Source organism: Mustela putorius, unplaced genomic scaffold (assembly GCF_011764305.1).
Source record: "Mustela putorius furo isolate JIRA1106 unplaced genomic scaffold, ASM1176430v1.1 tig00003898_pilon_pilon_pilon, whole genome shotgun sequence".
NCBI lineage: Eukaryota > Metazoa > Chordata > Mammalia > Carnivora > Mustelidae > Mustela > Mustela putorius.
The window spans coordinates 2,381,252-2,406,224 of NW_025422047.1; the positions used below are offsets into that span (position 1 = coordinate 2,381,252).

General features: G+C 39.2%; 2 protein-coding genes across 3 annotated transcripts in view; both read right to left on the reverse strand.

The window, feature by feature from the left end:
• AQR (aquarius intron-binding spliceosomal factor) overlaps positions 1–8,175 on the reverse strand; it is a 93,232-nt gene extending 85,057 nt beyond the window's left edge. The window contains exons 1-3 of the mRNA XM_004751049.3: positions 7,892–8,175; positions 2,785–2,841; positions 2,239–2,279 (exon numbers count right to left, since the gene is read on the reverse strand). Coding sequence (XP_004751106.2) covers positions 2,239–2,279; positions 2,785–2,841; positions 7,892–7,966 — 173 coding nt within the window. The 5' untranslated portion in view covers positions 7,967–8,175. The remainder of the gene's footprint in view (positions 1–2,238; positions 2,280–2,784; positions 2,842–7,891) is intronic.
• Positions 8,176–10,168: 1,993 nt separating this feature from the next.
• ZNF770 (zinc finger protein 770) lies at positions 10,169–19,879 on the reverse strand. Of its 2 annotated transcripts, none has more exons than XM_004751051.3 (2): positions 19,773–19,879; positions 10,169–14,729 (listed from the first exon to the last, which is right to left on the reverse strand). In XM_004751051.3, exon 2 carries the CDS (start codon positions 14,674–14,676, stop codon positions 12,604–12,606), a length of 2,073 nt encoding a protein of 690 aa, XP_004751108.1. In that variant the 5' UTR covers positions 14,677–14,729; positions 19,773–19,879; the 3' UTR covers positions 10,169–12,603. The 2 variants fall into 2 exon arrangements, with proteins under 2 accessions (XP_004751108.1, XP_044923713.1); XM_045067778.1 differs by lacking the exon at positions 19,773–19,879 and adding an exon at positions 17,430–17,642.
• Between the last annotated feature and the right edge of the window lie 5,094 nt (positions 19,880–24,973).

Consider the following 24,973-nt stretch of genomic DNA (forward strand, 5'->3'; position numbering starts at 1 on the left):
TAATAGACCACACATTCATGGGTGACTGAGCGAGATGGTATTTCACCACTTTTGAGATCCTAGAAGTTATTCTTACCATAAGAATATTAAGAACTGATTGATTTATTTCCCAGATTCCTCCTACAGAAATAGGGTTGATATGCAAAAAATGCGTATTATAAGAACATTAATGTGTAATATGAAGAGTACCTTACAGCTTTAAACTGTCTATTTTGATAGCCTACAAACAAGTTAATAAATCTTATATTGTCATTCTCCAATAATGAAGATATTACCAGCACATAACTCAGCAAAACAGCTTCCTCAGACACTAGGCTAAAACACGGTCATTTAAAAATGTAAATATATATTATTTACCTCAGGGAATGGGAATTCAAGAGTGCACTTATGATGAAAACATATATACACATGACAGTCTATGTATTATAGAAGTACACTTCACTTTCTGAACTTTGAGATCGAGGGCAAAATGTAATGTTTACTTTAAGTATTCAAATGTATACAAGGTGAGAAAATGACTGGTAAGAGAGCCATGATAAATCTTCGTGAGCCTGGCCAACAACAGTTACTTCTTTTACAACTAAAAATAATGTAGCCAAGTATATAATTTAAAAACACTGGCAGCTTTTGATTATTAGTCACATAAAAATTATCTTTAAGAAGAAATATTAATCACTAAGGTTTTGAATGAAACAAACAAGCAAACAAAATCACAAGCAATTACTTTCCACTGAAGTAAAGCCACTCTGAAGAGACAGAAAACTAATTGAGAAGGTTCAAGATGATTTTCAGATTGGTATATCCTTAATATGTAAGAAAAAAGAATCCTAGAATTTATCTACCCATTTATTTAAGTTTTATTAGGTAATCTCATCCATACCCATTCCCAGACCAAGTCATAAGTTATGTATCTGCTCAAATGTTGTATCTTTAGAGGATTTCCCTGATCATTCAATCTAAAATGGTCCTTGTAACTACCCTAAACACACTTAAATTTATAATACTACCTGAAACATTATATAGCTATATATTTCCTGTCTGGACTAGAACTAGAACACAAGCTCAGTGAGTAGAGATTTTATCTGCCATGTTCACTGTTGTTCCTTTAGCACTGACATAGTGGTTGATACAAAGCAGCTCAACTCTGTCATCTTTTGTGAGCTCTGTACTGAGATACCCAACTGTTTACTCTACATCTCCATCTGCATGGCTCTTTACTACTTAGAATTCAACCTTTCTAAAAGTGGACTAATGATCTATGTCCAACTCCATCTCTAACAACAACGGAGAAATCAGTAATGGAATCCACTAATTAACCTAAGCCAAAAACTTAGAGAAGTCACCTTTGATTCTCCCCTTTCCCTCATCTACCACATTCAACCACCAACCATCTTGCCACTTCTATCTCAAGTTGGCACACCTCTGTATCTCAATCTTCCAAGCTAATTCAAGCCACCATTATCTGGAATGTAATTACTACAATACTCACCTAATTTCTTGCTTCTTATACCCTCAAATTATTTTTTTAAAATATCACCATCTTAACCAAGTTAAGCTTACATGCTTAACTTCTCATTATTCTTCAGATAAGAAACAAAATCCTTAACATGACCTTTGGTCCTGCTTCCTTTTATATGCTCACAAATCAATCATTAAAGCAAAAACAACTAGCTTCTCATTTTGATGCTACCATGGATTTGCCTTCATAATATTTAGTAAAATTAACCTTCTAGGACTCAAACACATGAAAAATAACAAATCTGAGATTTTTAAGTTTTTTTAGTCATAACCTAAATGTTTCCATTTTATATGAAAACACTTAATCAATTATTCTTCTAAAGCACTCACATGTAGGCATGTATGTCTACAGCTGCAGATACAGAAACATACCCAAAATACATTAAAAAAAAAAAAAAAGATGAGATGGAATGATGTGTACAGTATAAGCTTTCTGTATTAAAAAAAATATGTAGATAAATAAATCAAGGGTTAAGGGACACCGAAGATTTCTCGAAACTTACCCCCTTCTTTTCTATTATTTATTTTTATTATTTTACATATATTCTATACATTGCAGCAGCTAGATATAAAAGTTTTTCTGGCCACCATCTCCCCAATGACCAAATCAAAAAGAAAGAAAAAAGTTCCTAGTTACGATCACATTTAGTTTAGAAGTGCAAAAGAGATCCAACTTGGTCCCACCTAACCTCTATATATGAAAATTAAACTCATTCTTACCTCGATTTGACAATCTCTTTTTCATATATATCTTCAATGACCTGTTATCAAAAATATAAAAATATTTAATATCTCAAACAGCATTTTTTCAGATCCCAAGTTGGTAGTTTCCAGTTACTCAGTTTATATAAAATAAGCTGGCTTAGGATACTTATAAAATATTACTGAAATAATTACTTAAAAGATTTTTTTATAACCTCATCATAGTCCTCAAAATGTAAAATAATAGAAAGCAAAGTAGTAGAAGATAAATAATAAAATATATATATATATATATATATGAAAAGAGTCCTAGAAACAACCACTAAAATCATGTATTCAAGGTGGCTCTGTCATGTAGAGGATAGAGCACTGGACTTTTTTTTTTTTTTTTAAGATTTTATTTATTTATTTGACAGAGATCATAAGCAGGCAGAGAGGCAGTCAGAGAGAAGGGGAAGCAGGCTCCCCTCAGAGCAGGAAATGCTTTTGTTGAATTAGTCCTTAAAAATGAGATGAAAAGAACATACCTATACAAAAAGAATGTTGTAACCCCAAAATACTTACCTTTATATCAAAAGGTGATTTTTTCTTGATATGAGGAGCCCAGTATTTACATGCTAACTGCAAAAATAAATAGTATAAATAATAAGTCACAGGTTCATACCATTGTTGAGCTAGAAGATTGGATTCATACAGTAACAAGCTATTTCTTAATAGGGCACTACAGGCATTGGGAGGACAGAGTAATCCCACCTCCTAGGAGGACTATACAGGCATGCAGGCCAGTCAGCATCCTTGGCCCCAATCCACTAAATGCCAGTAATGCCCTGCACTGCACCCTGCTCTTGTGATTTACAAAAACAAAACAAACTTTTCTAACCACACCAAGAGGAACAGTAGGAACAGAGGAACTTAATAACCACAGTCAAACATCTTCAGCATAGAGACAATGAAACCCAGAAACTGCCTAGAAAGAACACCCTAGAACCTAGAGTTAAGTGAGCTCTCCAAAAATTACAATTAGTTAAGAATTGAGCAAGTATTGAAAATCAGATTCAAAATCTTCAGGAATGTTTACTTGTAAAACAATAACTTTAAGTGATTAGTGGACACCCAGACACACATAACGAAATCTAAAAAGTTTCTAATCTATAAGCAGGTTATTACAGAGAACAAAAGAACTGATATACTTCAGCAGAATATATATATATATATATACATATATATACACACACACACACACACACACACACACACACACAATATTTCCAGATCTTTAGATGGGTTGTATATTATTATATAATATCAAGAAAAAACTTGTCTTATTAATATGCATTTTTTTTTAAGATTTTATTTATTTATTTGACAGAGAGAAATCACAAGTAGGTGGAGAGGCAGGCAGAGAGAGAGAGGGAAGCAGGCTCCCTGCTGAGCAGAGAGCCCGATGCGGGACTCGATCCCAGGACCCTGAGATCATGACCTGAGCCGAAGGCAGCGGCTTAACCCACTGAGCCACCCAGGCGCCCCAATATGCATTTTTTAAAAAAGAAACTAAACTGCAATCTCTTGAAAAACAGAAAACTCTGGTAAGCACAAAGATTCAACACATTTATAAGAAAGTGTTATCTGCACAGTGTCTGGTATACTGGAGGAACTCAAATAATAGCCAATGGATTGACGTATGTAGGTATATACGCACAGGTGCAAGGCTGAATGAACAAATAAAGTAAAATCTGAAATGTTACCTCTTCTATGAGGTTTTCCTCAACCCTACCTGAGGGTGATAATTGTTTCTTCCTTCTCTTCATTTCATAAAGCACTCTACTATAGTCTTATCTTTCTGTATTATCAATCATTTGATTGCTTGTCTATCTTCCTGTCTGCCTAAGTGGAACACTAAAGAGATGGGACTCATTTCTTCTTTGCTTCTATAGCTAAGTACCTATCCCAGTAAGCACACCCAAAGGGCCTCACGAGCAGTGAGGACACTGACCCTGAGGAAGTCTCTCCAACCCATATATCAACGGCCCACTTACGTGACACCTTCCCGAACTATCAATTAGCCTCCAACCCAACAGAAAACACTTCTACCCCCAATTATCTTATGGTATTCTGATTCCTCATTCCACTGTCTATGGGCATCACACAAACTACTTTTAGTCACCTCATACCATTAAGAGAACTGAATCCGATCAGTTTTCATGGATTTAGGGTCTTCCAAACACATATGTAAATCCTATCTTCTGATCAAAACTGCTTACTGTAAATATCTCAGCCAGCTTTTCCTTGGGGTCGAACCTGTGACCTCTCAGACACAGCCTTCCCCCATACTCTCCAGTCTCATGCAAAACAGAAACTCTTTCCATTTCCCACTTAACATAGCTATGACAGCATAGATTGTTCAAAATAAATTTTACTGTAAGACAAAAAGGACATAAAATACAGTAGCATAAAAAACTAAATTCACAAAGTTCAGATTTCTGATCTCTTTAAAACTAAATTTTAAGCTCTGCAACTTACTCATTTAATAATAATTTAAAAATACCTTCTCTGGTCAGGTACTCAGAAATGAAGAAGGAGGAAGGAGAAATGGGAGGAGAAAGAGAAGAAGAAAAAGAATAAACCACCACCTAAATCCAAGATACCCCCTCCAGCTAGAAAACCCATTTCCTCATGTCACTATTTATGTTTTAAGTCCATCTAAAATGGCACTTTCTCAATGGGGAGAAGATTCTTTCTTGACAGTCTTCTTAGACAAAACTTTCCATTTAAAACTGTGTTCTCAAAGCATTTCCCTCACATCTCTATTCTGGCATTTATTGACTGAACTATGATGAGTCTCTTAAAGTCTCCCAGAAACTGAACTCCCTAAATACAAGGATCACATTTTATTTATCTTTGCAGCCTGTAAGAGCCCAAAACGGTATCTAGCAGAAATTAGGCATTCATGTTTGCTCTCCATGGCCCAATATTGCTGAGAATGTTCATCCCTACTTCTATATTATTAATGCTCTGTTATGATTACCCATTAATTCACTCACTCTTTTAACACATACTCATCACACAATGTGCACCTAGTACAACGCTAGGCACTGGGGGTACATGGGGAATAAATCAGACACGGTTCCTAGCCTCAGCTCTCTCAATCTAATGTAGGATACAGTAAAAGTTACGTGTTCACAAATAACATTCCCTGGGACATATCAGTTTTAAATACCATCTTGGGTGAAAAAATACAAAATTTATATTCAAGCCCACAGCTTGCTCAGGTACTCTCAACGCACATATTCAACTGCCTTCTCAGTATTTTCAACTGAATGTTTACTAGGCATCTCACATTTAACAAGTCCCAAAGAGAGCTCTTGATATTCCCCCACTAAACCCTCTCCTTTCCTATCTCAGTAAATGTCCATACCATTCACCTAGTTGTTCAAGCTATGACCAATTCGTCTTTTCCTCCATCCTTCCACAATCATCATCAGGTCCTGCTGCCTCTAGCCTCAGTATGTATCAGTTACCCTAATCTTTATTTTTTTATTATTTTTTAATATATGTTTAAGTCTTTATTTATTTCAGAGAGAGAGAGAGAGAACATGAGAAGGGGAAGGGTGGGAGAGAGAAGCAGACTCCCTGCCGAGCAGGGAGCCCAATGTGGGACTCGATCCCAGGACTCCAGGATCACGACCTGAGCTGAAGGCAGTTGTTTAACCAACTGAGCCACCGAGGTGCCCTATCCTAATCTTTAACAGTAGAGACCACCATCATCTCTTACCTGGAGTCACTGGTGACCCTACTGCTACTTTTGCTCTTTCACTCCCACCCAGTTTCCACCCATTAGCCAGAAGATCCTTTCTAAAATATTCCCTGGATTGCAATTAAAATCTACTGTACTGAGAATGAAATCCAAACTTCTTATCTCACCCTCCAAAACTATATACGATATGATGTCTACATACTATCTCTCCTCTTATGTTTCTATCCCGGCGTTTTCTATATTCATACCATAAAGCATTTGCACTTGCTATTCCCTGCACTGTTTCCCCGCTCTCCCCCAAACTGGCATTTCTTCGCATTCAGGTCTTAGTTCAAATGTCACCTCAGAGAGAACTTTGCTGACTGCCTTTCATACACCCCACCCTAGTCAGTGTCAAAACACCCTGCTTCATTTTTCTGATACCACTTATCCCTATTTGAAACTGTACTGTTAATTTGTCTGACTCATCTCTAAAATCTAAGCTCCTTGAGCGAAGGAAATTAATAAATGGCTTTAACCATAAAAATACAGGTACAGGAGCACCTGGGTGGCTCAGTGGGTTAAGCCTCTGCCTTCGGCTCAGGTCATGATCTCAGGATCCTGGGATCAAGTCCCGCATCGGGCTCTCTGCTCAGCAGGGAGCCTGCTTCCTCCTCTCTCTCTCTGCCTACTTGTGATCTCCGTCTGTCAAATAAATAAATAAAATCTTAAAAAAAAAAAAAAAGGTACATGGGAAAAGGGAGATCTAATATAGTTTAAGTTGTAAAGAAAGCTTCTCCCAAGTAATGTAGATGGATGACAATGAATTAACCGCATAAAGTGGGAGAAAATAAGGATTCTGAGCAGAAGGAACAATGTTGAAAGAACAGGAGATTAAAGAAAGCATGTCGAATTTAAGTAAATGCGGGTCAGTATGGCTAAAGCAGAGTAAGAAAGAGAGAGGAAAGTGGATATAAACACAAGCCAGATTACATAGTATTTTGAAAGATCCTGGTCATTACCCTAAGAGAAATTAGAACTCTACAGATTTTAAGAAGGCAAGTGATATGACTGGATTTGCATTTGTATAAAATCACTGGCAGCAATATGAAGAATGGGCTGGGGGAAAGCCACGAACCACAGGTTAGGGTGCGTAGGCCCACAGAATAAACAAGGGTACAGAGACGCAGACAAACTTGAAAGCTATTGAGAATGTAAACACATGGTGGTTAAGGGGAAGGGCGGTTCAAAATGACCCTGAGGCTTCTGCGTTGGCACATCTGAGACAGACCAGAGAAGAAAGACGAAGATGGGCTAACTTGGGCAGGGAACTACTTGCACTCTTAACCAACACCCAAAGCAGCGAAATAAGGATTAGGAATGTTGTTGAGGGCTAGGGCTGTTTCCTTTTTCACAGCCCACCGCGGTTCGCAATGCAGCACAGTAAACGGGTTCTACATGAATGCTTTCGGATGACGCCTCTGCCCTCTTGGGGTGTCTTGGAAGACTCTCGTCGCTCCACTCAAAAGCCTAGTTACTCTAAGGCTAAGGAAAACTCTACTCCTTCCTCTCTGTTAGGCACCATCTCGGCTACGAAGCCCTGCCAGTGTCAGATAGACTGGGGTGCTTTCTACCGTGAATCCACCGCTTCTGCGACAGACTCCGGGACAGAAAAGCTCGCTCAGTATGTTTCTCTTTATTTCTCTATCTTCCCTGGAACCTGTTCTCCGCAGGGCAAGGCGGCTCTTCCCCTGTGCTATCCCCAGCGCCCAACACAGTGGCCGACTCAGAGCAGATACTCAGTTCGAACACTTGAGTGAATGAATTGACGAACGAATGCTTCCTGGGTGCTCCCAGTCCCACGGAAAATCCCAGACCCAGGCCTCGGGAGCCTTGACATCTCCCCCTTTCACACCCACCAGACTCGGCCAAGCGCACCTGGGTTACGAACTCCGCGTTGATCTGGGACACCGTAGGAGCCACGATTTTCTTGGGCTGAGCAGGGGCCGCCATGGCAGCACTCTCCGCTCCAGTGGAAAGGAAAGGTCCCCTCGGAGCAGTGGGGAACCCGATGTACTTCCCTTAACAGGTAGCTGTGGCGGCCCAACTCCGCGAACCAGGAGCCCGCGGGCCAAAATATCCTCACTGTTCACAGTCTCAGAGGAGCGCGTACCGCAGCCCCTGCACTTCCCCGGAAGCGGAACGGAATAGGGCCGGAAGTTCGTGCAGGTGTTGGGTCTCAGCTAGAGAATGCAAGGGCTTCGGCCTCCTCCTCGTGCGCCCCCTAGCGGGAAGATGGGAGAACGCACCCGGTAGTGCGGATAGAGTCTCAATGTCTGGGCAGGTAGGTAGGTGGTGTCGGGCGACGGTTCTCCTGGTAGAGTTGCCGGCGTCGGGGAGACTTGGCAGTTCTCTCAAACCTAAAAAAAGCGGTAGTGAAAAAAATATAGGCTGGGTATGAAGGGCTTGGTTTTAAATGTTTTTAAAAGATTCATGAAGGTATAGGTTGACATACAATGAACTGCATGCACATATTTGGAGTGTAAAATTTGATCTGTTTTCAGTCCTACATCGGTGAAACCATCACCCAAATCAGGATGTTAAGCATATTCAACACCCCGAAAAGTTTCCTCATGCTTTTTGCAATCCATCCCTATTGCCAAACTAGGGGAAAAGGGCACTAGGTTAAAAGGGGCTGACAGTTTAGTGAGTGAAGAGGCAATGGAGAAAGGAGGTGTAAAATGGATTTTCAATATAAAAAACAGAAAGATACAACAGTAACCAAAATGACAGGTAAAACTCAAGTTTTTTGTTCCAACTGTTATCTGTTTTTACGCAAGGTGCAGTGGATTTTTATTTTTTTATTTTTTGGCCTATCCTCCCTGCTTTCCAAACACAACTTCAAATTTGACCTAATAGCTAACCTGCATAAATGCAAATAAATGCAAATTATTGGGCCTAACACGTGACATGAGAGAAACTCTGAAGATGTGGCTTAGCTATCCATGCTTTTAACAAACTCTCTATATGATTCCAATGCACACTAAAGTTTGAAAACCACTGATCAACAGTTGCAATTAATGGAGTTATGAACAAAAAGCAGAGGAGCACAGGGGATAGATTGTTTGGGTAAATCAGAAAGGCTTCCAGAGGAAGTAGTATTTAAGTTCAAACTCAAAGAATGAATAGAAATTTGCCAGTGTAGATGTAAAATATTACAAGTTCCATATCCCTTTAATAATACCATTGTGTCACTTTTCGTTTTTTTTTTTTTTTTTCCCCTCTTGGTGCTAACTGAACCCCAGCAGTTAGCCCTGAAATTTAAGTCCTTCTAATCAGCAATAGAAAGTTCAAGATAGGAATTAAATGTTCTTTCCTGCTTCTAAAAAGCAGATAGTCTGTTTCATCAAAAAGTCCTTGAGGCATCTGGCTGGCTCAGTAGGTGGCCTGGACTCTTGATCCCAGAGCCATGAGTTCAAGCCCCCCACGTATAGTGTAGAGATTACTAAAAAACAACAGAAAACCCAAATAAAGGTTATTTAACATAATATGTAAATAGAAATGTTTTGGGGGCTCCTGGCTGGCTCAGTCAATAGAATATGTGACTCTTAAAAAAAAAAAAAAGAATATGCGACTCTTGATCCCAGGGTTGTGAGTTGAAGCCCCATGTTGGGATAGAGATTATGTTAAAAAATAAGTAGAAGTCAATTCATCATTTAAAAAATGTTTTCTGCAAGCCAGTTTTAAACACTTTAGTTTTTTTCCCATAATCATGTAAAGTCAAATAAAATCTGGCTGAACTGAATTTCTTCTTTGAACAGTGTGAAGTCTGTATCTAATTTAAAATAATAGTGGGAATAATAGTGGGTAGACAAAATGGAGACAAGAATAGCAAGAATATGCATGGGAGGAACTTTCTTTAGCACAAATCTGGAGCAAGCCAAAGAGGAAGATAAATGGGTAAACGGGTAGATCATGTGACATGTAATGCAGTTAACATCCTTTTGTAGGTGGTAATAAAATATCAAAGAAATGTACTAAGAAGGAAAAGTAAAAAAATAAATAAATAAGTAAAAGGGAGATGATTAAATATCCATGTTAGGAAATTCAGTGTAGAAGGAGTGGGCCCAGGAAAAGTGTTTGGCCATCAGTACCTTATTCTAGTATTATGAGCTTTTGCCTTCTATTTAAAAAAAAAAAAAAAAGTCCAAACTCTATAATTTGAAAGTTTATTTTTAAAATACTCTGAAATTTAAATTCTTCAGGACTCTTAACCACCACCCACTTTCTTTCAACACACACATATTTTGTCTTAAAATTGTTGGCCCTACTGCAGTACAAAACAAGAAACAATAATTCCACTAACTCAGCCAATGGAACTACTTCAGTAAGTAATCATGCTACAACCTGGAATCAACCAAACAAAAATTTTTAATAAATCTCTTTAAAGGTATTTATAAAGTTTATTTTTTCAGAAAACCAAAGTAATTGATTCAACAATACTAACAGTTCTAGCATGCAGCAAATCATCATTTAACATCTAATGTTTAATTTTTGTATCATGGAGGTATACAGTTTATTTTCATTCCTATAAAAAGTTTCCACAAGAAGCTTGCAGTGATAAAGGTAAATAAGGATTGTTACAGGTACTTCCAATAGCACTACAGTACATCTTTGACAAAATTTTTTACAATATTCCAACTTTCAATATGAAACAGCTTAAAAAGTCATGGGCCAAAAAAAAAAAGTATAGTAGTATCACTTAAGCAAATAAAGTCTAATAATCATACAAGCACAACACTGTTAGAACTCTCCCTGTTTGAGCTGGGAAATGGCTAAATGAGACATTTGCTTCAAATAAAATTAAATAAATAGCTTTGGAAAATCCCCCAATACATAATTACAAACAAAAAATCCTTGAACCTACCTATATTCTTGGAAAATATGAACTAATTTTTCCTTGTTTTTATGTAATAGGTATGTTCTTGAAAAGTTTTGTGTAAAGCAAATTCTGCTTGCATTGGAGGAACATATCTGGAGGAAACCTAAGAGAAATTCTTCTTTAAAACATGATTCTCCTGCATATTAATACACATTGGGCATTTTATCGGTTACTGTTACTGTTATCTGTTACTATACTGTTACATTTTATCTCTGTATATTAAACCCAAGTTTCTCAAAATGCACTGGAAAAAGAAGATACCAACCTCTCTTCCCCCTTCCTCCTATACAAAGACAATTCTTAGAGTATGACAAAGAGCTTACAATGCAAAGAATGTTTATTATCCATTCTTAACAGAGGGCTTGTCACTATATTTAAGTATACCAGGAAAAACACCCACCAGTTCTTCTCTTCAAAGATAATGGTTACTTTATTACTAAGAAATGTCATTCTTAAAGATTTTATTAAAAAATGGCAAATACAAAGGACAATTTGTGATTATGTCTTTTATAGCTTAAGATTCAGTATTTCCCAATCATGACAGTGCTGTTTCGAAGAATGATACCCTCAATTCCATAAGCACTTTATTACTATTGGGAATAATTACCTTACTAATCAAAACAATTTGCTAAGGATCAAAATAACATTCTTTAGCATTAGCGTCTTGCGAGAAACAACAGAATTAAAAACTAGAATTAGACCTACTCTTTGCCATTTGATCCAACTTAACAGATTTAGTTAAGTACAGGACCACTCAATTCAAGAGGCATTAAAACAAAGTTTTACTGAAGTAAAACAGAAATCATGTGGAGATGTAGATCTATGGGTGAGTCTTAAGTCTATACAACTACTGTTGTCAATTATTTAGTAAACAGATGAATTTCATTTATTCCTCTGAAAAGATAATACTGCATACATATCCTCAAAAAGATTATGGCACTTGGAAAATATTCCCGATTAGTAAACATGATAAATGTATACAGGTGCATTCTAGTCTCTCTCCGACTTTCAGATCTTTTGGGAAAGACAACAAGCTGCACAAAAGGCCAACTTCGAATCCCCTCTGGAAAAGGAGGTAAAGCTACCAGGGGTCCTAAGAATAAATGGTTTGCAAAAGACCAATGAAAATAATGCCATGATTTTTTCATCCATCTTCACTTTTACTGCCTTCAGTTTTTAAACTTAGAAGAAAAAAAATCTGCAATGGAATTTGAGCCATAGGTGGACAAAATTATGCTTTCATATGAAACAAAATAAATAAAATGTAGTGGGGCTATTTGCTGCAGCCAAAACCCAACTTTTACCTCTGTCTTTTGAGTATATCTAAAAGGAGATGGCATACAGTAAGAAATAATTCCTTTAAAAAATGATGAACTGAGTTATTGTACCGCATCATGGATTTACATTTTCAATACAAAGTATATATTAAAATAAATAAATGTCTTCTATATGGCATCAAACCATGCTCTTCCCCCTAAAAATTAAGTTGGCTGTTCCTAAAACATCGTATTAATTTTCTATGTATCTTGGCTCTTACTTTCAGGACAAGCAACTGCCTATGACATCACTCAACCTAACAAAGGTCTTCTAATGAAAACACATTTTAAATGATATAGGCTTTAAGAATGAGATCACCAGAGAGACCACAGATGTGTTCCTGGTTCTGTCAGTTACATAACTGAATCTGAGAACTTTATCTTGTGGTTGGTCATTCCTTAAAGTGAGTAAGTTGATGTCTTTTCCAGTGAGGAGCCTGTCTGAATGTTTTGCCACAAACCGAGCATTCAAATGGCTTCTGCCCTGCATGAATTAGATAGTGTCTTTCAAGTTTAGATGGAGATCTAAAACTTTTGGAACAAACGCTACATTGGTAAAGAAGGCCATCATTCCTCTCTGCACGCCCTGAATAACTACAACAATGACCGTGTTGGCTCTGCTCTGATTGCAGTAGTGCACTAGAGAGATAAGGCTGCCTGTTCCTATAGGGGGTACTAAGAATGAAATCCTCTGATTCAGCCTTAACTTTTATTTCTGGTATCTGATCTGACTCTGAGACCTCGTATTTTTGGAAACCAAGAGTCTGACATTGTTGGGAAGCATTATAGTTAACATTATCGCCTGGATGAATAAGAAGTTGGTTCAAATTTTCAAATTCTTGGCAAAGAGATCTTCTATAAGGAATCTTATCAATATGAGTTAACTTGTGTCTTTTTAAGTGAGCTGACTGCCTAAAAGATTTCCCACAAACATTACAGCCAAAAGGTCTCTGTCCAGTATGAATTAAATAGTGTCTTTGTAGTTTGGATATAGAAGGAAACACTTTCTCACATTTGTCACAAGGACACATCTTATGTCCAGTATGGATGTTTTCACTAGGAACTGAAAAACCACACTGAAGCACTTCACAGTTATCAAAGAATTCCTCTCCTGATGAACCATAGATAGATACATCTTTATTATTCACGGAGTTATCTAACATGTTTTCTGTTGTAAGGATACCTTTCAAGTTTTTACCCATATTTTGGCTCTGAAAGTGCTTTTGCCAAGAAAATGGCAAAGTCAATGTTTTCTTCTTTTTATTGCCAACTGGCTTATATGTTCCATGTTTGCCAAGAGAACCCATAAATGTTTTCGGGGTTTGTTCAGGGCTCTGCTCACCAGAAATAAGATCGTAATTTTTCAAGAAACTGTTTTTGTATACTTTTTTCTCAGATCGAAAATTATCTAATTTCTTACCCCCAGCACGTTTAAGTTTAGCCAAGATTTTTTTCACAATGGTTTTATAGTTGTAGTTTCTTTTGAGCCGGCTTGGAATTTTGCCACCTCTGGCAGGAAAACACTTATGTCCATTGAGAATCTGCTCTGATTCAAAACACTCTTCACACTCTGGACACTGAAAAGGGACGATATAAATAGAGTGGACGTCAAGTTGATTATTCTCCTCAGATTCACCTATATCACCATTTTCAAAACCATCCTGCTTTGCATTTAATTTATTAGGCAGGGGGCAGGATTCTGGACTCTTTACCTTTAGTGAAAGTGTCTGAAAAGTCTTATTCCTGGTATGGATTTGTTTATGCTTCATAAGTTTGCTCTGAATCTTAAATCCTTTTTGACAAAAACAACATTGAAAAGGTCTTTCTTCTGAATGTGTGAGTTGATGAATTTTTAAATGAGTTGACTGTCGGAAAGATTTACTGCACAAGACACACTTAAAAGGCCTCTGGCCAGTATGAATAAGTGCATGCCTATCAAGTTTTGACTGTGATGGAAACATCTTGCCACAGATTGTACACGCGTGAATATTCTTTCTTTTCTTTGTAGGGCTGTATGTAGGATCGGACTTAGAGCGTGAGTGTAATGCCCATCTTTCCTCTGTGGTAAAAGTATGATACATCCCATATACTGGCTTTTCTTGCTTGGCCTCCAACAGTCTTCTGACCTGTTTAACATCATTCTGGTACGTTTCATTGTGAAGTTGTTGGTGCTTCACAAATGTCTTCAGATTTTTAAAGTGGCGTTGACAAATGCTACATTTAAAAGGCAGATTATGAGTTAGTTGATGTCTCTCCAGATGAACCAGTTGCCTAAAGGTTTTATGACACACATCACATTCAAATGGCTTTTGACCAGTATGAATGAGATAATGCCTAGCTAATTTTGATGGTGTTTCAAAGTGCTTGAAGCAAATATTGCAAATATATGGCCTGTTTCTAGGTAGTTTGTTGGCTACTACACACTGTTGAATCTTTAGCATTTTTAAATTGTTTTCAGCCATCATATTCTTCAGTGATATACTCTGATGAACTCCATGTTCTTAAACTCCACAGATGTCTAAAAATCAAAAATAAAAATGTATTAATTTAAAAATTATTTATTCAAATAAAAAAATAATTTAAGTTGTCCTTTGGTTAAAGATATTAAGGGTACAGGAGAACCTGGCCTTTTTCTTTGTTTAAAAAGTAAGTTAATAACCATTTTAGATGAATAGTTTAGATTTATAGAACTAAATTCACATACAGAAATGATTGGTCTTGGGATGCCTAGGTGGCTCAGTTCGTTAAGCATCTGCTTTCAGGGGTGCCTGGGTGGCTCAGTGGGTTAAAGCCTCTGCCATCAGCTCAGGTCATGATCCCAGGGTCCTGGGATCAAGTCCCACATTGGGCTCTCTGCTCAGCAGGGAGCCTGCTTTCCCTTCTCTCTCTGCCTCCTCTCTGCCTACTTGTGATCTCTGTCAAATAAATAAATAAAATCTTAAAAAAAAAAAAAAAAGCATCTGCTTTCAGCTCAGGTCATGATCCCAGTGTCCTGGGATCGAGTCCCACATCAGGCTCCTTGCTTGGCAGGGAGCCTGCTTCTCTCTCTGCCCCTGCCTGCCACTCTGCCTGCCTGTTCACTCTCTCTGACAAATAAATAAAATCTTAAAAAAAAAAAGAAAAGAAATGATGAGTCTTTAAAATAAATTTCTAGGAGTACCTGGCTGGCTCAGTCAGTACAGTATAGGACTCTTGATCTCAGGATCATGAGTTCAAGCCCCTGGGTGTAGAACATACTTAAAAATAAATAAATAAATTGGGGCACCTGGGTGGCTCAGTGGGTTAAAGCCTCTGCCTTCAGCTCAGGTCATGATCCCAGGGTTCTGGGATCGAGCCCTGAAATGGGTTCTCTGCTCAGCAGGGAGCCTGCTTCCCCCTTTCTCTCTGCTTGCCTCTCTGCCTGCCTGTGATCTTTCTCTGTCAAATAAATAAATAAAATCTTAAAAAATAAATCAATAAATAAGTAAATAAAATTGTAAAAAACCTTTAAATAAACATAATTTTAAGCTATATTTCTAACTAATTGAGACAATACATTAAAAAGGGGAGGAGTCAAATTTCTTAACATTATAAATAGACTCTTTAATTCCAAGTTTCCTAGTTCTCTATTAAGTAGCATCATCATTATTTAGTTGCTTTGTCATTATTTATTATTTATTCATTTTTAAGAGAAAGAGAGAGAGAACCTGTGTATGAATCAGGGTGAGGAGGGGCAGTGAGAGAAAAGAATCTTAGCAGGCTCCACCCTCAGCACAGAGCCCAATGTGGGGCTCCACCTCACGACCATGAAATCATGACCTGAGCCCAAATCAAGTTGGATGCTCAAATGACTAAGCCACCCAGGTGTCCCGTTTTGTCATTTTTTAAAAATTAAGCTAGAAGGTAAAGAATTAAAATATAAAATAAAATTAAAGTAAGAATTAAATATATAAAGAATTAAAGTATAAGAATTAAAATATAAGATAATTAAAACATATTTAAGAATTAAAATATAAAACTAAAAATAAGATTATTTGCATATAATTATAGCATACCATGGGTAAGATCTGAGAGTATGTTTCAGTTACCAAGGTTGGATTACTTAGCCACATCACTAACAGTATTTACTTTTAATTACCTCTTTGGACCAACAAAGACAACATGGACAACTGGGAGAAAATGCCCCAGATAACTTGGGTTCTAGTCCTGATTTGTTACTGTATAATCTCAGTAGCAAAAAAAGGAAATAAATTCATCACTAAAACAGGGAAAATGTCTCCTGGCTGCATACCACATCAAGTTGTGAGAATCAATGGAAATAATCCATCTAAATATATTGGAAAACTATGAAGTGATATACAAAAGGGAGGTATTACTTAGCTCAACACTAATCAAATTTTAAAACTTTATCCTTGTCTACATATTATGTATTTTTAGGGTTTCTAACTAAGAAATAAACATACCAAAAGAAAAAAGAAATAAACAAACTAACTAAATTTATAGTTCTTTGTATTTCTTCTTTGCATTTGTTGTGGAATTCCTAAAAGAGTCGATGAGGCAAATTGGCTACTTATATTCTTATCAATGGCTAAGTAACTGAAAGTTAAGTGTGGTTCACTTTTCAGACAATATAATAAAAGGATCATTTTGGTTTTGGAGTTAGTATAAGGACAAATATGCTTTCATTAATATAACTCTGTAGGATACATGCAAAAGATTACTAGGTATTTTCACAAAAACTGTATACCCTATCTTCTTTTATCAGAGAAAACAATCTTCTCATTCTTCTACTATTGCATTTACTTTAAATAAAGGAGTCAGAGATTTAAAAAAAAAAAGAAGCTGCTCTACCTCTCTAATGTTGTATCTTCTAGTTGAAATCACAAAGTTATTAAATCAAGAAACGCAGTGTTCTTTTGTCAGTTAACTTAGCAAACATCCAACATATATGCTATTTGTATATATGTGTACTGTTTTCTCCTACAAGATACCCTAAACACAAAATCACAAACATATCCACTGTGGTTCTTTTCAGCAATGTGAATTAGAAACAAAAACATTCGTTTATTGAACAAGTTTCTTCTACTAGGGGCTTTATTATAGTGTTTTCGTGTTTGAAAAACACAACTGCATGTTGCTACCATTAATGCACCGTGAAATCAATTCAGTGGGTCACGATCGGAAGTCTTGTTTAATAAAGAGTAGATAATATGAGACTGCATAACATAAAGATGAATACTGTTTTGTGAAACTTCTGTTGAAAGAGGTAAGAATGTTGTGAAAGCTGTTCCTCGTATATCTCTTCACACAACCCTAGTCAGAGGAAACCACAACAAATCAGTCACTTTGTTCAAAGTAACCAAGTAATCCATTAGGTAAGACTGGGGCCCACAGGATGAGGCAGGATTACTAAGGAAAGCAGCAGTATCTAATTTTTTTCACTTGGGCCATATAACCCTGAAATATTTACCAAAAAAATGTAATTAGAGGCCTAATGGATATGCCATACAAGTCTATGCAAATAAAAGACTCTGACTGCAAGCTATTATGTTAATTCACAAATATACCATATGACCCAGATATCCATGTTAGCAACAATCAACTGTGGGTGCTATTCATATTCATTTTCACTACACTGGGTTAGAGAAAATACTTGTGAACACTCTCTAAATCCCTAAACATGCTAACACACCAACAGTTACGAGAATTAAGTTATGAATTCCTGTCAAGCTATCAGGTGTCAGGTTGGTCAATCAGGACAAAGAGCCAAGATGAAAATAATAATCAAGCCTTTATTCACTTACTGCCACAGTGCAAGGATGAGGCAAAACAAGTACTGGTTCCCAGGGTCCATTAGACAGAACTACACTAGGTGAGGATCAGATGGATGCAGCAGACACCGCATCTCCCTGCAGAGGGGGCCAGAACAAAAGGCTCAACCTCATCATGGGCCTGTGGGCCAGAGGAAGAGGAAGGAAGGGCTAGGAGTAGAACAGTCCTGAGTTAAAACAGAGCAAAGTACCTCAAGCAAGCCCCTCCCCTCACCCATCCAAGGGGTCTTGGCAGAGATGGAGGGGCCTGGGAAGCACCCGCCAAGACCTTCTGAATGCAGGTAACTGAGCCAACAACCCAAGCTAGAATAAACACGGGGTGAGTCCTTGATTGCAACTCTCTCCAGAAAACTGCAATGCACTGGCCATGCACAAGTCTGGTGTGGAGAGGGCAGTTTCCCCCCCTACTAAGACTGGCCAGCCAAAGACATGCAATTGTCTACCTTCAGGCCTGAAAGATCACACAAAGGCTTTTGTCCAGGATGAGCCAATCTCCTCTATTCCTACCGTACAACTTTTTTTCTTTAATAGTGTCTATGGAATACTCTTGAAAGAAGTCCCAGACTAGAACCACACCACACAACCATCTCTGATTATAACAGGAACTGACTACCTACAGTTCCTGTGCCAAGGTGTCTATGGCTGATCAACTAACCACTAACAGTTAAGACTGGATACTATTGTCATTTGCCTTTATACCACGTGGGAAAGCACTTTACTTTGCTTGAACCATGGGTGGCAACAAGTGATCTCATCTGCTATTTATAAGTGATAGCTCAGGGATGTCCAGGGCTCCCAGGGCAGTCCCATAAGTACTTCTACAGGGTGCACATTAATCTGATAGAGCTGCAAATCCCATTTCAACTGATTCTCTGTGCTCTCAATCGATTTTATCGTTGGTGGTAATTATTAAAACCAAACCAAACCAAACCAAAGCCAACTAACTCTGTGTACTTTTTCCTGTTAAACTGAAAATAAAAAGTAAAATAGTAAATCTCAGGGGTTCAACCTGAAGACTATTCGACAACGGCACGACAGGCTCTGTTGGAAGACTGTAAATACCGATTTAAAAGAATTTCAATGACGCTTCAAGGCTGAAAGCTTTTTGGTGTTTTTTTGTTTGTTTGTTGTGTTTTCTTTCTTTCTTTTAAACTAACATAATAAAGCATAGTGGGGACATCACAAAAGCCAATGAACAAGAGACGAAAGCCCTGAGAGAAACGTGGGCCACTTCCAGCTGGGGAATCATCTCTGGCGACATTTATCACAGCCTTTCCTTCGTGGTGGCTGCTTCTGCCCCACTTCCCCTGGCCCACGCTCTTAAACCCTCACCTCTCGTCCCAGACGGGCTGCAAAGGACAGAGGACCCTGACGTCCGGCCGTCGCCCAAATCACCCACAACCCAGAAGCATCTAAGGAGTCGAGTCGAGCCCAGAGACTGCAAAATCCCACACCAGGAAAGGAAGGGCAAGCGTGAAAACGGCTTTGGCCGCAGTCCGGGGGAAATGCCTCCTGCGACTCGACCCCCAGCAGGGGTGGGGGAGAAGCATCCTTTCTGCGCCTTCCTCTAAAGGACTGCGGCTCCCCCAGAGACGCAGTCGGGAGGCGGGGGACTGGAAAAGGAATGGGAGCGGAGGTCGTGGCGTCCCCGCGACGGGTCCCCGGGCACCTTGGAGGGATCGAGGCAGGGCCGACCCTTCCCGGGGATCGCTCCACCTCACACACGGACTCCTCGAGTCCTCCTCACGCACCTGGAGCTGGCACGGACCGGGCAGACGCGCATCCCAGGGCCCAGGCGCCGCGAAGGCAGCGAGCGCACGTCCGTAGGGCTGGCGCGGCGACGGGCTGAGCGCGCAGGCGCAGCGCTCCGGAGCGCCCAGGGACGCGGTCCGGCTGGAAACAGGCTCCCCCCCACCCCAGGGCCGCCGTCGTTTCGGCGCGGTCTGCGAGTCGGGCGTGAAACGGGGTTCCAGAGGTTGATCCCCGCCCCTGCGGCCGCTCGCCCGGCGCTGCAGTTTCGCGGGAAAGAGAATAGCGGCGTCAAGAAGGCCGGTTCGTCTGATTGGCGACGATGAGATGAGATGGGCGTACAGTGCTCAACATAGTGCCTAGAGCATAGTAAGCCCCCAAATAGCTTTATCACTTATTACTCTTTTTATATTACATACAACTTTATGAAGGTCCGGGATCTCATTTAAAATGAGGGAAATGAGATCGAGGCGTTAAGAAACTTATTCGGGGTTGCGTGGCTGGTAGACGATGGAGATGGGATTCGAACACCGCTGTGTAGCCCAAACCTGCACTTTTAATTCACTTCTTCCCAAATTAACCTCAGTATTTGATGTGGACACAATGAAGGGTTCAACGTTGCAGTCCTTTTACAGACTTGGAAGGCACATTAGTAGGGATAGGATGTTTCGATATCTACCGAAGATTTTAAGTACAAAAGACAGTGGGAAATTACTGCGAATTTTTGCAGGTTCCGACTTTAAGTGTCTCAGCTTGAGCGCTGAGGACATGAGGGCAGGAAACAAGCACATTTTCTTTCGACTGTAAGTAACTTTTTGCATTACTTGTTAAGGACCCCTGACAACAAAAATTGTTATTTCTAATGTTGGTATATATTCCTCTATTTAAAAAGGAAAAAGTTGGGCCAATGAAAAGTCAGTCTCTACTTCCCATATGGCAACATGAGGAAATGGCTAATAGGACGTAAGCTTTGGCTTTTTATGTAGGAAGCTTGGAGGAGTCACATCTGGGGAAGGTTGAAGCCCTTACTTCCAAGAGAAGCAGAGACAGAGAAAGGAGGGGAAAATTTTTGGTGTCCTAAACACTAACCTCAGGGTAAGGACGCTGTGTGTTCAGATAACCTTAGGTACTTTGCTGCATTTTGCAGCTTCTTCTGGGAGCTCTGCTCAACCAAATCATGCAAATAATCGCTTCCATCATCGACCACATAAATCATCAGGAAAGATAGGTAGACCATAAGAGAACATTTCCTGAAGTTGGAACCAATGGAGAGTGCATTACCTGCAAAATAAGTAGGCCCTTGCACCAAGAGTCTGAATTTGGAGTGTGGAACACAGATGAGACATGGATAAACTATTCTCCAAGGCCCATGCCCCATTCACCCTGAATGTCATCTCAGGAGTTTTCTGGAGAAAAAAAGGGAGAAATTACCATGAATAAGTCATCAGGAAGATTTCACTAAATAGGTGAGATTTGAGCAGGGACTTAGCAGTGGGTTCAATATGGATAAACAGAAAATGTGGGAGGCAGGCTAGAACATTGTAGGGAGAGATGGTAGTAGTGACAAGGAAAAGTAAAGGAATGGTGTGGCATATGTTTATGATAAATCTCAACCTCTGCTACTTACTAGTGTGTGTCCTTAAAAGTTATTTAACCTTTCTGAATCTCAGCTTCTGCATCTTTAAAATGGGGATATAATTAATCATTCACTCAGTGACCTGTCATGTACAAAATACAAAAAATTCACTTGTAAGCATATGAAGATGAAATGGTGAGGGCCCTAACTTCGCTGTAGTTTTCAACTCAGAGCAACATGCAAAGAAGTACAATATGGTAAGATAAGATATGTACGGGACAGCAGTGGGAGGAGAAATGTCTAAATCTGCTGGCGACTTCAGGTGGAGATTGTTTTTGAGCTGAGGCTTTCATTATCCATCGACCCATCCATCCGACCTACATATATTTTAAGCCCTTGCTATGTGCCAAGTCCTGTTCTAAGTTACTGAAGGTAGAGTAGTGAAGAAATTAAAAAGTTAACAATTCCTGTCTCCATAGATTTTTCGTGTGTAGTTTATTTTTTATATATTTATATGCCTACAGAGGGATACACAATAAACTAAATAAGGAAAATATATCATATCTAATATGTAAAGTATTGATGAGAATTGAGGGGAGAAATAAGCAGAGAAGGAGGCTATGGAGATTTGGGTGTGAGGGCTTGTTGGGATTTCAACAGATGGCCAGGGATGACTTTACTGATTAGTCCTGTGATTTTTGTGTGAAGCCTGATAAAAATGAGACAGCCAGTCCTACTTATTTATACATCAGTGTTTAGAGTGCCTACGGCTCACCAGGCAGTTTGCAAGAAGCTGAGAAGAACCTTAAATACCTTGCAGAGGTTTTCTTTTTTCTTCTTTATTTTAATCCTGTAGGCAATGGGGGATTATTGAAGAATTTTGATTACAGGTGTGGCACGCTTCCGTTTGTGTCATAGAAAACTCACTCAGAAGTAAGATGGATGACAGCACAGCGGCGGCAAAATTAGAATAGCCACGTTGTCAGCTAGGGGTTTCCTACTCCTTGAATATCTGGTTAACTTGAATGAAAACCCAGTTCTGTGGCCTGTGACCGTCTTCATGATACCTGTTCCCACAGTTTGCTCCTAGTGTGTGTGTGTGTGTGTCCTCCTTGGTAGTTCTTAACCTTTAGAGCTATCTATCTCCTTGTTAGCAACAACACGTTGAATGTAGAACTTAGCTTCCTTGTCAGTTTCTAGCAACTCAGCTAGTACCAAGTGCATCCAAGATAATTGCACTTGAAAGGAGTCCACACTTTTAGCATCTTTCATATGTCTTTGGAATATTTTTAGGAAAGAAACTATGAAATTGAGTTTTAATGCTTGCTAAAGCTCTTCCTGCCCCCAAATGATTGATCTCGCAGGGAGTTCACATCTCCTATTTTCAGCTCCTTCTTATTTTCCTCTCACTTTTCCCCCTTCTCTCAGGGATCAATCAATAAAACCATCCCCTTGCCTTCTGCAGATAAGCCACCAAATCAATATCCCTCAAATGTCAGTTTCTTTAAAAAAAAAAAAGATTTTATTTATTTATTTGACAGAGATCACAAGTAGGCAGAGAGGCAGGCAGAGAGAGAGAGAGAGGGAAGCAGGCTCCCTGCTGAGCAGAGAGCCGGATGTGGGGCTCGATCCCAGGACCCTGAGATCATGACCTGAGCCAAAGGCAGAGGCTTTAACCCACTGAGCCTCCCAGGTGCCTTCAAATGTCAGTTTCTACCCCCAAGCAATTATCAAAGGATTTTTCCAACAAAGACAGTACTACCTTTCTAAGAGGATTTTTGGTGAATAAAACTCTCTCTTTCCCATCATACATTTTCTCAAGAAAAATATTTCCAGACTCTTGTGTGTTTTAGTACAGGACTTCTGAGTGGGTGGCAGGGGCTGGAGGTAAGGGGTGGTGAGTTGGAATCAGAAGATAAAAAGTGGTACCGCTATATTTCATTAAGGCAGTTGGACCACATCCAACTTCCAGGCTAGTCCAGTCTCTTGAAGGGTTGCTAGAAATTTTCTCTAAAGCTGCTGCTAATGCCTATAGGATTTCTGGGACTCATTAGGCAGTAGCATCCTACTCTACCCAGTCCAGTCCATCCTATCCTACCCAATTTGTGTTGGTTCAAATTCAAAAGCCCTGGAGTTCCATAGTTACCCTGAAAGCGGGGGGCATTCTCAACATAGGGTTTTGACCACATTTGTTCACACTTAGAGTTGGGACTGACCTTTGGAACCACATTGATTACAGAAACCCCACATACTACTTTAATACTGGGCTGTAGGCCAATCAAGGAAAGGGGGGAGAGCTATGGTATCTACCAAGCGTTTTTGTTTATGGGGTCAGGAGAGATTGACTCTGTGACCTCTCTTTTGTTTCTGGATCTTAGTTTCTTGAGTTCTTTTGATCCCTCTAAAAAATACCTATCCTCACAAGAGCCAGAACAGATGGAAGCATTTTCTTTCTCATCCCCCAAACCCATGTAGTGCTATGGTATTAAAACTGTCTCTGGTGGCTGCTCGATGGTGGGGGCAAATGTTTGAGGTATTACTGATCTTTTGTTTAGGACCCCGCTTCCCAACTAGATAAAAGCTCAACAGTCATGGTTTGTGTTTAGGCCTAGGGCTTTTTCCAGTGTGTTCTCTGACCCAGAGTCAGTAACTCACTTACCCCATAGCCTGGGGGCTTTGGTAGTTGGGTGAACGACCCATGTGAACTAATTCTCTGAACTTGGGTGGCTGAGTTCTGCACACTCCACTCAGTTACACGGGTACCTTAATTTCTGACCCCAATACTCAGTCTTCTCTCTTTCTCCCTTTAAATGACTTCTTTAAAAGCAAGGAGTAGGAGGATAATCAAGATTTTCACAAGAGGTTCTAAGCTTCCCCTGTAATGTTTTGCTTTAAATTCCTCCTACAACAACTTAACCCCAACAAGCCTGATTTTTCCACACTACTTTCCAAAGGTGACATGGTGATGCTTTATGGCAAAAACCTCTTAAGTGTTAACACAAATGCAAAGGTCACTTCTCCTTCCAGTTGTTATGCTGCCTAAATTCTGATTTATAAATCCAGACATTTACCACATTGCCAAGCATGATTGCCATTAACAATGCCCTTGATAAGCATTCAGCTACCCTAGGGATTCAGTGTACCCTAGGGATGCACTGGCAACTTTGGAATCACATCGATTCCTAATCTGGATCCTGAAAACTTTTAATGAATCATTGTCTACATTCCAACTGTTACTCCTCTAATATTTCAGGGAATGTGAAAATCCTTTTCCTGCATTACCAAAAAATGTCTTTATTTTTTCCGTCATGTAACATTCTCTAGGGGTCCTAACAGAGAGTCCCCAGTTCAGATCTTTGAGGGACCCTGACTCAATCAGGAGAAGAAGAAGAAGAAGCAATCATCAAAAGAATCTTTCATCAGCTCTGTACAGAGTTGTAGGTTAAGGACTTCTTTTGTCTTGCTGCTTTTAATATCTTTTCTTTATCAGTGTATTTTGCAAATTTAATTGCGATGTCTTGCCATTTTCCCTGTATGTTGATTTTGATGAGAGTTCTCTGTGCCTCTTACATCTGTTTCCTTTCCCAGTTTAGAGAAGTTTTCAGCTATTATTTCTTCAAATAGATT

Excerpts from the sequence above, each read along its gene's own strand:
- ZNF770 (XM_004751051.3), bottom strand. The coding sequence starts at position 14,676 with ATGATGGCTGAAAACAATTTAAAAATGCTAAAGATTCAACAGTGTGTA.